At 46.1% G+C, this 12,918-nt stretch overlaps 1 protein-coding gene and 1 long non-coding RNA gene across 2 annotated transcripts in view; one reads left to right on the top strand and one right to left on the bottom strand.

The window, feature by feature from the left end:
- The window catches only part of MARK2 (microtubule affinity regulating kinase 2), a 190,283-nt gene extending 188,792 nt beyond the window's left edge, over positions 1 to 1,491 (bottom strand). The window contains exon 1 of the mRNA XM_073554561.1: positions 763 to 1,491. Coding sequence (XP_073410662.1) covers positions 763 to 813 — 51 coding nt within the window. The 5' untranslated portion in view covers positions 814 to 1,491. The remainder of the gene's footprint in view (positions 1 to 762) is intronic.
- A 4,417-nt stretch (positions 1,492 to 5,908) lies between these two features.
- LOC141058168 (uncharacterized) lies at positions 5,909 to 11,024 on the top strand. The gene is made up of 2 exons (XR_012222109.1): positions 5,909 to 6,105; positions 10,860 to 11,024. It is a non-coding gene; the product is annotated as an uncharacterized lncRNA (long non-coding RNA).
- The last annotated feature ends 1,894 nt before the right edge of the window (positions 11,025 to 12,918 follow it).

The raw sequence follows: 12,918 nt of genomic DNA, 5'->3' as shown, positions 1-12,918 counted from the left end.
ATATCGAGTGACAAGTGCCATAGTATACAAGGAAGAGGGGGCTAATCCCACAGAATACAGAGTGACAAGTGCCATAATATACAAGGCAGAGGGGGGCTAATCTCACAGAATACAGAGTGACAAGTGCCATAGTATACGAGGAAGAGGGGGCTAATCTCACAGAATATGGAGTGACAAGTGCCATAGTATACGAGGAAGAAGGGGCTAATCTCACAGTATACGAGGAAGAGGGGGATAATCTCACAGAATACGGGGAGACAAGTGTCACAGTGTACGAGGAAGAGGGGGCTAATCTCACAGAATACAGGGAGACAAGTGTCACAGTATACGAGGAAGAGGGGGCTAATCTCACAGAATATGGAGAGACCAGTGCCATAGTATACGAGGAAGAGGGGGCTAATCTCACAGTATACGAGGAAGAGGGGGATAATCTCACAGAATACAGGTAGACAAGTGCCATAGTATACGAGGAAGAGGGGGCTAATCTCACAGAATATGGAGAGACCAGTGCCATAGTATACGAGGAAGAGGGGGCTAATCTCACAGAATACGGGGTGACCAGTGCCATAGTAATCAGAGAGGGGGGAGGTAATCTCACAGAATACGGGGTGACCAGAGCCATAGTAGACAATTGTTACAAAGTGTCTGCACACAAATGAGTCTGGTTTCCTGGCAATAGTACCCTTGTCTCACAGCCACATCTATCTGACACCACGGAGACAGGACACGCAGTATTAGCGGTCTCTCACCGCGTGGACTCACCTGATCGGCATCGCGCTCATTGACGGTGGGTAGGGGGGTCCGAGTGGACATTGTACTTAGTTATAGATCCGCTTTAAGAACAGCATTGGACAGGAGATCAGAGAGGCCGTGGCAGATCGGAGGTGGGCGCTGGGATGGCGTTACAGGTGGTGTCAGTTTTTGGCTTTATTACTGGACACACAGGGGGGAGGGGGTATATTACAGGAGACCCTTGTGGTCTCACTCACACATTATAAAGGACAGGGGGTCTCCCTGATTCAGTACATGTCACTGCCCTGGTGATAGTGGTGGGCTGTAGGGGACCCTGACTAGGCCCAGGCCAGTGAGTGGCGCACTAATGCGGGGCACTACACTGTGACGGGCGCACAGGTGCCCCCTGGTGGACAGGGCAGGTGTCACCGTCCCTCACCATCAGGTGAGCCGCACACATGCGCACTACACGCCCTCCTGTAATTATGCCTTCCTGGCAGCACCACGCCCACTTCACCTCGGGAGTTACTGAGCAATGGAAGCCGCTGGGCCGCCTGACCGCACCAAAGGTGTCAGTCAGGTTGTGTGTGAGGCGGGGGCGGGCAGTAATGGTGAGGCGGAGGGGGGGGTGACACAGGTAGATTCTCCCGCCCAGGTCTGGCGCCTCCCCCTTCCCCCCCAGTGCGCGCTGTTGATCTCCCGCTCGCTTGCTCCAGGTGTGTCCCCGCTCTCGCAGCTCTCTATGGAGGGAGGAGGGGGGGAGGGGCGCGCACGCACACACGCACGACCCCGGAGTCACCTGACTAGAGCGCGCGACGCTTCCTGCGCGTCGGGGGCTGCGCGCGCATACCCGGACCTGTCCTCAGCTGCTGCACAAGCAAACACAGGCCCATGCACTGCGCATGCGCTGCCAAGGCTGTCATTACACGAACACGAACAGTAGATGGCGCTAGTACTGGAAAGTGGTAGAAGCCGCTCAGGACGCCTTGTGGCTGTCAGTCCTAGTGCACATTGGGCGTTTTGCTTGGTATAAAAACTCAGATCACCTTAATGTGGAAACAGTCTGTGTGGACTCATTTAAAGGGCACATACTTTTTCCATTTTTTTTCTTTTTTTTTCGTTCCCATAGGCGGATGAGTTCTTTTTTACGTACCCATTAAATTCATTTTGGCTGTTCACACGTCCGTGGATTTTTTGGCAGACTGGTTACGAAGACGTGTCACAGATTTATATCTACAGTGGGGAAAATAAGTATTTGATGCGCTGACGATTTGACAAGTGATCCCACCTACAAGGAATGGAGAGGGCTGTAGTTTTTATCGTAAGTACACTTCACCTGAGAGACAAAACAAACAAAAAAACACAGAAAATCACATTGTATGATTTTTACATATTTTATGCAATAAAATGTGAATTTATTATTTGATACAATAGAAAAACAGAACTTAATATTTGGCGTAGAAACCTTTGCAGTTACAGAGGTCGGATGTTTCCTGGAGTTCTTGACGAGGTTTGCACACACTGCAGCAGGGATTTTGGCCCACTCCTTTATACAGATCTTCTCCAGATCTTTAAGGTTTCGGTTCTGTCGCTGGGCAACATTGAGTTTCAGCTCCCTCCAAAGATTCTCTAATGGGCTCAGGTCTGGAGACTGGCTAGGCCCCTCCAGGACCTTGAAATGCTTCTAAGGGAGCCACTCCTTAGTTTCTCTGGCTCTGTGTTTCAGGTCATTGTCATGCTGGAAGACCCAACCACGACCCATATTCAATGCTCTCACTGAGGAAAGGAGGTTGTTGGTCAAATTCTGGCAAAACATGACCCCATCCATCTTCCCTTCAATACAATCATCTTGTCCCTTTTGCAGAAAAGCTTCCCCAAAGTATGATGTTTCCCCCACCATGGTTCATGGTAGGGATGGTGTTCTTGTGATTATACTCATCCTTCTTCTTCCTCCAAACACAGCAAGTGGAGTTGATAACAAAAAGTTGTATTTTGGTCTCATTTGACCACATGACCTTCTCCCATGCCTCCTCTGGATCATCCAGATGGTCAATGGCGAACTTCAAATGGGCCTGTACATGGGCCCTTGCAGGCCTGGACTAGAAGACCTTGTGTGCCCTGCAGGATTTTAATCCATGATAGCGTAGTGTGATACTAACGGTAATGTTTGAGACTATGGTCCTAACTTTCTTCAGGTCATTGACCAAGTCCTCCCATGTAGTTCTAGGCTGATTGCCTACCTCTCTCAGAATCATCCTTACCCCACGAGGTGAGATCTTGCATGGCGTCCCAGCCCGAGGAAGACTGACAATCATCTTGTGTTTCTTCCATTTTCTAATAACTGCACCAACAGCTGCTTGCCTATTGTCCTGTAGTCCATCCCAGCCTTGTGCAGGTCTAGAATTTTGTCCCTGGTGTCCTTAGCTCTTTGGTCTTGGCCATGGTGGAGAGGTTGGAGCATGATTGATTGAGTGTGTGGACAGGTGTCTTTTATACAGGTAAAGAGTTCAAGCAGGTGCACTTAAAACAAGTAATGATTGCAGAGTAGAAGGGTTTCTTGAAAACTAACAGGCCAATCAATCAAATACTTATTTCATGCAATAAAAGGCAATTTCATTATTTAAAAAACATACAATGTGATTTTATGGGTTTTTTTTATTTTTAGATTCTGTCTCTCACAGGTGAAGTGTACCTGCGATAAAAATTACAGACCTCTCCATTCTTTGTAGGTGGGAAAACTTGCAAAATCGGCAGTGAATCAAATACTTATTTTCCCCACTGTAAATGATGCCTTAAAGGGGTTGTTCAGGTTTGGGGTATAAGTCTGCAGTCAAATAGAGTGAACCCTCACAGTGCACACAGTGTACGCTGTTAAAGATTATCCAGCGCCAGGAGCGGGTGATTATGTGACTGCAAGTATGTGATTTGCATGCTTCCGGCCACTTTCCGACTAGACGTGTCCAACCTCGCTCAATTCGCTTGCACCGAGCAAGGCAGTGCACATCTAGACATCACTTGACCACACGTATGCAAATCATATACTTGTGGTCATGTGCCCACCACTCCCAGCGCGGGAGAATCCTGACAGCATGCAATATGCGTGCTGTGAGGATTCACTCTATGTGACTGCAGATTGTACTCCAAGACGGAACAACCCCTTTCTGACATCTGACGTACTATCCCATTCACGGTACCCGAGCCCCTATGACCGGGGACGGGATAGTACGTTATCGCGATCAGCGGCGCTCCCGGGGGGGGCGCCGCTGATCCCGGCCGGGTGCCAGCTGATTATTACAGCTGACACCCGGCACTATGTTAACCCCTGGCACACAGCGATCAAACATGATCGCAGTGTACCGGGGGTTTAGAGAAGCATCAGCAGGGAGGGGGCTCCCTCCGTGCTTCCCTGAGCCCGCGCGAGCAGCAAGATGTGCTGCGCTGCTCTGGGGGCCTCCGCTGCAGGCCCCCAGATCCAATATGGCCGCGGGGGCCTGCAAGGAGGCGGCCTCAGTGCCTGCAGAGAGCAGGCATGAGGAAGCTTGTTGCAGCGCTTGTCAGATTGCTGATCTGACACAGCGCTGTGTGAAGTGTCAGATCAGCGATCTGACACATGACAGTGATGTCCCCCCCGGGACAATGTAATAAAGTTAAAAAAAAAAAAAGTGTAAAAATAATTTATAAAAAATCCCTAAATAAATTAAAAAAAAATATCCCCAATAAATTCATTTTTTGGAAATAACAAAAAAACAATGAAAGTACACATATTTAGTATCGCCACGTCCGTAACGACCCACCCTATAAAACTGTCCCATTAGTTAACTCCTGTAGCGAACCCCTTAAAAAATAAAAAACAAAGCAAAAAACAATGCTTTATCATCATACCGCCGAACAAAAAGTGCAATAACGCACGATCAAAAAGACGCATATAAATAACCATGGTACCGCTGAAAACATCATCTTGTCCCGCAAAAAACGAGCCGCCACACAGCATCATCAGTGAAACAATAAAGTTATAGCTCGCAGAACGAAGCGATAAAAAGCCCCAAAACATAAAAAAGACATAAATGAGGTATCGCTGTAACCGTACTGACCCGAAGAATAAACAGCTTTATCAATTTTACCACATGCGGAACGGTGTAAACGCACCCCCCAAAAGAAATTCATGAAACGCTGGTTTTTGTTCATTCTGCGTCCCAAAAATCGGAATAAAAAGCGATCAAAAAATGTCACTGTTTAGGCACATCAGGGACTCTCCAAACGTGACATGGCGTCCGATCTGAATTCCAGCAAATTTTGCATTGAAAAAGTCAAACGGCGCTCCTTCATTTCTGAGCTCTGCCATGCGTCGAAACAGTGGTTCCCCCCCACATATCAGGTATCAGCGTACTCAGGACAAACTGCACAATAACTTTTTCAGTCCAATTTCTCCTGGTACCCTTGGTAAAATAAAAAAATTGGACCTGAAGTATTTTTTTTGTGAAAAAAAGTTAAATGTTCATTTTTTTTTTAAATATTCAAAAAAATTCCTGTGACGCACCTGAAGGGTTAATAAACTTCTTGAATGTGGTTTTGAGCACCTTAAGGGGTGCAGTTTTTAGAATGGTGTCACTTTTGGGTAATTTCTATCATATAGACCCTCAAAGTGGCTTCAAATGTGATGTGGTCCGTAAAAATAAAATGGTGTTGCAAAAATGAGAACTCGCTGGTCAATTTTTAACCCTTATAACTTCCTAACAAAAAAAAAAATTTTGGTTCCAAAATTGTGCTGATGTAAACATGTGGGAAATGTTACTTATTAAGTTTTTTGTGTGCCGTATCTCTGTGATTTAAGGGCTGTGGTGTAATGACTACTGTGTCCACTAGGGGGCACTGTGTGGATGTCACAAGAGAACGGATGAGTGGCAGAATTCTGAAGGATAGTTATGTATCTCAAAGTGGGTGGCTTTGAGATGGAGACTTGTGTATGTGTGATCAGCAATATCATTGCTGAGGTGTTGTTTCTAAGTGTAAGGGAGAAGTCTTCAGGTAACTAGAGAGATGGGCGGGTTCTGGTTACCTACAAATCCACCCAGGGGTGTGTCTGAAAACGCCTATAGTAAAAGGCTTTGTAAGTGTGTGAAGGACCTGTGATGAGGTCATAGCCATGTGACCCAGTGGGCGTGGCTACAGACCATATAAGGTGGCCAGGGGGGTAGGTCACAAGGTGTGAATGCTGGGACCTGATTGGTCTAGTTGGGAAGGTCCTGTGAGGAGAAGGATCTCCTGGCTAATAGCCTGTGGAGCGGCTGTGTGAGCATTGGCGATGTGTGCCTGAGAGCTCCCTAGAGGGAACTAACGTATGCGATGGTGAAGCCGCATAAGGAACCTTGACGGGTGAGAAAATGATGAGGTTGAATAGCCTATATAATGGACGCTATGCTGATATGAACTTTGTGGTGCTTCCTTTGGTTTATGCTGAATAATAAACCTCACGGACTGATATGGCTTTATGGAAAACCCATACCGGATGTGATTTATTTGCTGCCTGGTTATGGTAAAACTTTTGGCTGTGCCACATAGGGATAGATTAGGCTAATGTGTTGAGGCGATAGGCCAGTCTGAATAAATGCGTTTTCAGGGCACGCTTAAAATTGTGGGGATTGGGGACTAATCGTATTGACCTGGGAAGTGCATTCCAAAGAATTGGCGCAGCACGTGTAAAGTCTTGGAGACGGGAGTGGGAGGTTCTGATTAATGTGGATGCTAACCTCAGGTCATCAGCAGAACGGAGGGTGCGGGTAGGGTGGTAGACTGAAACAAGGGAGGAGATGTAGGGTGGTGCTGAGCCATGGAGGGCTTTGTGGGTGAGGGTAATAAGTTTATACTGAATTCTGGAGTGGGTGGGTAGCCAGTGTAATGACTGTTATGCTGTGAGGCTGCAAACCTCCAGAAGCTGAACCCTCAGGACCGCGACGACGAACCTCCCCTAGGCGAGCTGACCAGGTGGACCACCCCCTATACAGGGACTGTTAGGGGCAGACCTAAGGGAGACTATCACCGCGGAAGCTGATGCCCGGGGACAACCGGAGGATGACGTAGGCAGGGGAAGGACTGGAGAACCGATGGGGAATGAAGATGACCACAGGGGAGACTGCTGTTGCCGCGAGGATGGAGGTGACCACCAGGAGGGATGCTGGAACAGGTAGCAGGACAGGAAGGGAGCAGACCTGGAAAGGAACACGAAAGGGTAACTAAGAGGCAGACTAGTGGGAAGTCAGGAGGAGTGCAAGGCACAGAGACAGAGCGCTAGGAAGCGTGGACCCGATATCAGAGCGCGAAGCACAATTGATAATCAGGCAGGGAACCTAGGGAGAGTCTGCCTGATATAGGGCACGCAGGTGGACTTCCGGGTTAGGGAGAGGTGGAGAGCCGGGTTAGGGAGAGGCAGAGCCTAGGATCCGAGGGATAGGACGCCTGGTCTGGGGGGGCGTGCGCCTGCGTACCTGGGGAGGAGCAGAGGAGGCGGGACGAGGTGACCGGAAGTGCTTAGCGTGGAGCCACGGGGGAGAGCGGAGACCGCAGGCGTCATGGCGACAGGGGACGCAGCAGAGGCGGGCGGCGCGGCGGTGGTAGGAGCAAGGTCAGGACGTGCTGTGGCGGCAGCGGCCCGAGGGGCGGCTACAGAAGACGCAGGACGCGCCGGAGCCGGGGAGGTGAGCGTGACAATGACTGGCACAAGGTAGAGGCATCGGTGTAACGATTGGTGAGGAATATGATCCTGGCAGCAGCATTCAAGCCAGATTGGAGAGGGGAGAGTTTGGTAAGAGGGAGACCGATTAGAAGAGAGTTACAATAGTCGAGACGAGACTGAATAAGAGAAACAGTAAGTTTTTGTGGAGTTTTTGAGGTGCAGATAGCAAGAGCGAGCCAGTGATCGAATGTGGGGGGGTGAAGGAAAGCTCGGAGTCAAGTATGACCCCAAGACAGCAGGCATGTTGCTGGGGAGTAATAGTGGAACCACACACGGAAATGGCAATGTCAGGTATAGTTACATGAGTAGCGGGATAATAATAGTATAATATAACCAACTCCCCTCTTTCTTACTGTTGGTAGCTCATAGAGAAGAGAATTTCACCAGATTTTGCAACTACTTTGGCAACATAAAAGTAAAACCTGTATATCTTAAGTAAACCATCCGATTTGCTAATATATTTGAGAAAATATGATCCTATTTACTGTCACTATTTGTATTTATTTTTCTTAATTGATAGGTCTCTTTTTTTTTTTTTTTTTAACGATAGTTGACATCTAGTAAAGTCCTGATGGGCATCAGACATTAGTCTGTGTTCACATGTCCATTTGTCGTCCATCTGTAATGGCTTCAGCATTAAAAAAAAAAAAAGAAACTTGATCTATTACAACCAGAGTAAACACAAATGCAAAATGGAAACCATCTGTTATGATCCATTTCTCTTACTTTTCAATAATTAAAAAAAAAAAAATAATAATAATCTAGTTGCTGTTTTTTTTATGGCTGGATAAAAAAAAAAGTTGTGCAGACTTTCTTTTATTAGCCCAGCTAAAAAAAAAACAAAAAACAGGTGGAATGGAAGCAAAGAGAAGATATTTTATGACAATTTCTCGCCATTCAAATGAATGGATGCAGTACTGGACCAAAAATGGGAAAAGCTCCTGGACATGAGATCAGAGTCTTAGGCACCAGGCAGTAGTTAGATGAATCCGTACAGCAAGTAAACCATCACTTATAGTACCACAACACATAGTATACATCTATATAGGCTAAAAAGCCTCCATATAATCAGAATATCTCTAGCCAATATGTCCCATCTATCCATCATACATTCATATTTCATTTATTGGTAAAAAAGGACAAAAGTCCTCTAACAAGTTCTAAAAAGTCTTATACTTTACCATATAGAATTTGCAGTCTTTCTCTCAGAAGACCTCTTTCTTGTTTTTTATCTCACCTCATAGAGATCCGCCGGTGACCCCAGACAGATGCATGGTAGGCACCTATTTCTGGGCACGTGAAACCATCTACTTTGGTACATGATGACTCCTGTGTTTCTGTCTCTGACTTCCAAAAAGATTGTGGTGTCTAGAGGAGATGGAAGACGATCACATGCACAAGCCAGGACTGGCAGATGAGCACATTTACATTTATGCATGACAATTAACTGATGTCATCATTTTATTATCTAAAGTCATTTTACACATCTGTAAGCTATGTCACATTCCCGGTACACATGGCTATGACTATGGTATAATGCTGTTAGTATGCCTGGCAGCAATGGCTAGTTTTTATTATTGGTTATGTTACTATGCATCATGGCAGAAGCAACAGTGTGACTTAACAGTAGGTATCTGAAACAATGTAGACCAGTCATAAGACACTTGTTAGATTTGTAAACAGCTATCATGGCATAGGAAGTCCTGTGCCTCTTATCTATGAGCGTGGTCTCCACATATTACTAAGGGGCATTTAGAGTATATATCTGAACTTGTTTTTTGTGGAATAGAAAGGATAGACAAACCCATGTGGGGAGACAGTTATAGACCAAAATTATTGGATCGTCAAGAAAATCATTTATAGATATGGGGTGGAGGTACTGTAGGTGCTTTATGGAAGAAAACGGTCAGCAGCTAAGGGTGGTTTCACACGTCCAGATAATTCCGGTACCGGAAAAACAGCACAGGAGCTATCCGAGTCCGTGTGGACACGTGGTACCTCCGTGTGGCACACGCGTGGCAACCGTGTGCCGCATCAGGACCACACAGACGCCGCCGGGAAGAAGCGCCTACTGTAAGCGCTGGTGCTGACCGCGGCTGTAATTCTTTCCTGCTCTGCCGGCAGGCGAGCAGAATGAATGAAAACTCGACGTGGGTTTTCCCTCATTTTAATAACCAACCAGACGAAACTTACAGCTGGGGGCTGCATCCCTCAGCTGTCAGCTTCAGCCAGGTTGGTTGTGAAGAATAGAGGGGTCCCCACGCTGTTTTTTTAATTATTTAAATAATTTAAAAAACCGACATGGGGTCCCCCCCCTATGTTTGGCAACCAACCTGACTAAAGCCGACAGCTGAGGGCTGATATTCTCAGGCTGGTAAGGGGCCATTGATCTTGGGCCCCCCAGTCTAAAAACAGCAGCCCCCAGCTGCCCAGAAAAGGCACATTTATTAGGCTGGTTTCACATTTGCGTTAAAACAACGCTGCGCCCTGCGTCGTTAAGCCCCGCCCCGAGCCGGCTCCCTGCCCGCCCCATCCGGGATCACCGCCTACTTTCGCATTTGCACGCATGCGATCGGCGCACCCTATCTTTAGCATAGGGTGCGCAGATCATGCGCTGCCAGTGTGAAAGTAGCGTGCTGCGCACTTTTGACGGTGCGCCGTGCGCGCCGAAATGCAGCATGTTGCATTTCGGCGCGCACGGCGCACCGTCAAAAGTGCGCAGCACGCTACTTTCACACTGGCAGCGCATGATCTGCGCACCCTATGCTAAAGATAGGGTGCGCCGATCGCATGCGTGCAAATGCGAAAGTAGGCGGTGATCCCGGATGGGGCGGGCAGGGAGCCGGCTCGGGGCGGGGCTTAACGACGCAGGGCGCAGCGTTGTTTTAACGCAAATGTGAAACCAGCCTTAAATGCGCCTAATCTGGAGCTTTGCCCAGTTCTTCACACTTGCCCTGTAGCAGTGGCAAGTGGGGTAATAAGGGTTTAATGGCACCTTTTGATTATAAGGTGCCATTAAGCCCGGATTGGTAATGGAGAGGTGTCAATAAGACACTATTAAGACTAAACTTATTGATCTACCGGTACCGAAGCATTTCGTTGATTGCAAGCATTCAGTCAACCAATTAAGATTCAGAGTGATTGATGAGGTTCCATGGTTGAGACGTGGTGGTGATAGGGTTAAACTTTTAAAGAAAAAAAATATAGATATCCACTTTAGACACTCTACAACAGAGGGGTCTGAATGTGGAGTATAATTTACTTATTTGTACCCGATAATATTCACCTACTCTCTTTGAGTATTGACATCTTCTTCTTTTTATCAAGTTTTTTCATGAAGGAATTTTTTAATTTCTATCTTGTTTTTAACCTGCATTTTTGTGCTTTTGTATTGTAGTGATTGGAGGACATAGGGACTGAACAGTCCTGAAGGCATTGAAGTGGATCTATGAGGGCCTGATGTTCGGTCCCTGTGCCCTCTATTCCCTTATCCGCCGCCCTACAATTTTCTTATGTGACTACATTGTATTTTGTATGTGCAAATAAAACTTGTTACAATTTTCATTTGTGATTGGCTTTCCTAGATACCTTAGGCGATTTGGTGCAAATTTTTAAAATGTAAAAATATTTTTTGATAATTGTGTTCTGGTTCTTGTATGCTCCGGTGGCGGCGGATTGTTTACATGGTGGTCCATGTGATCACACATGTGACCGATCATGTGACGCCTCTGCCTAGGTGGCAACCTTAACCGAACTGTTATATTAGTGCTATGGATATGGCACTTTAGTATGGTGGCTGTTTGTGCGCATGCGCAGCTGCGGGTGGGCCTGGTGGGGCGGGCTCCCGATGATGATGTCTCGTCTGTGAGATACTCCTGACGTTGACTTATCGCGGGACTTCGCCACTACTGGGCCTTTCCTGCGGCGGCGCGGCACCACGGCCAGCCATTGGTTATGCTATGCACAGGTATCTATGACAGCGTCTTTGTTTTGTGATGATTACAATGATCGGTCACAAGGTTGGCGGTAAAGGTTTAGTGCGCCTTCATAGGCTGGTGTAGGAGGGCCTTGTTAGGATCATAGCAATTGGATCGTTGTGGGCATAGTAACAATGATGCTGTGAGTTGATTGGGTGATCGCCCTGGTCTCTCTGTTTACCTTCGCCTTCTTTCCTCTATTTATGGGATTATTTGGATCTATATAACTGCACATTGTGTTCCTTAAATTTTTTTTATTTATTTGATATACTTGATGTTTTGTTTGAAATGTTATGTATGTATTTTAATGTGAGGGCGTTTCCAAAATGGTGATTGGTCCGTCCACACCATATATGGCCGCTTATGTTGTCATTGTGTTGTACTTGATAAAGACCTTCTGGTCAAAACGTCGTATCTCTCTTTGGCAGAATAAAAGATATTTACCTCTTCACCTGGAGTGAATGCTTTTCCCTTTTCGTCTTTTGGCTATACGTTGGTTCCTTTGGGTCCTGGGACCTTTTGAACGTGCATCCTTCTCAATTCATGTGCTGTTGGCTGTTTCTTTTCTGCACCGATCCATTACTAATCCTACAGTAAAGAAAAGGTTAAATAAACACACTCACACAATAAGAATATTTTAATGATAAAATGCAACACACACTTTTATTATCTTTATTATGCTGGTAATTTCTTAGCGAAGCCCTCGATCTTCTGAAAAAAAGTTAAAAATAATAAAACAAATCTATACATTACCTGTCCGGTGCTCAGTCATGTCCCACGGCGTAAATCCATCTCGGGGGTTAATATATTTACAGTGGGAGCGCTGCTAATACATCCGCTCCTGACTGTAAATGACTGGGGAATGAATGGAGTGTTGCCAGACATTATGTGCCTGAGAATATTTTAATGCCATTTTGACAATAAATATTTATTTTTTAATCGTCACCTGACATTGCTGGATCCTTCCATTTTTTTTGTACTGATGTTTCCTTAAGCTCACTTGGATTTGTGCAGGGCGTTGGCTGATGGTGAGACAAGCTGTACATAGCAGAAAGGTGAGCTGACTTCAAATGGGACTGATGACACCATTTTGGTGTAAATGTGAACTTTTGATTCCTTTTTATTGCATATTTTTGGGTGTTTAACATACGGTTTAAAGAATTGTAAATTTTGATAGTTTGGACGTTTTTGTTATTTTTTTAATTTTTTTTGTTTATTTTTAAAGGGGAAAAAGGTGTGATATATATAATAATTTACAATTATTTAAACCATATATTTTTACTTTACTTTTTAGTCCCCTTAGGGCAGAGTTCCCCAACTCCAGTCCTCAAGGCCCACCAACAGATCATGTTTTCAGGATTTCCTTTGTATTGCTCAGGTGATAATTGCTTCACCTGTGCAATACAAAGGAAATCCTGAAAACATGATCTGTTGGTGGGCCTTGAGGACTGGAGTTGGGGAACCCTACCTTAGGGGACT

Source organism: Dendrobates tinctorius, unplaced genomic scaffold (assembly GCF_039654945.1).
Source record: "Dendrobates tinctorius isolate UK_male_01 unplaced genomic scaffold, ASM3965494v1 ptg000211l, whole genome shotgun sequence".
In the NCBI taxonomy this organism is placed as follows: domain Eukaryota; kingdom Metazoa; phylum Chordata; class Amphibia; order Anura; family Dendrobatidae; genus Dendrobates; species Dendrobates tinctorius.
This window is presented reverse-complemented; position numbering and strand designations above follow the sequence as displayed.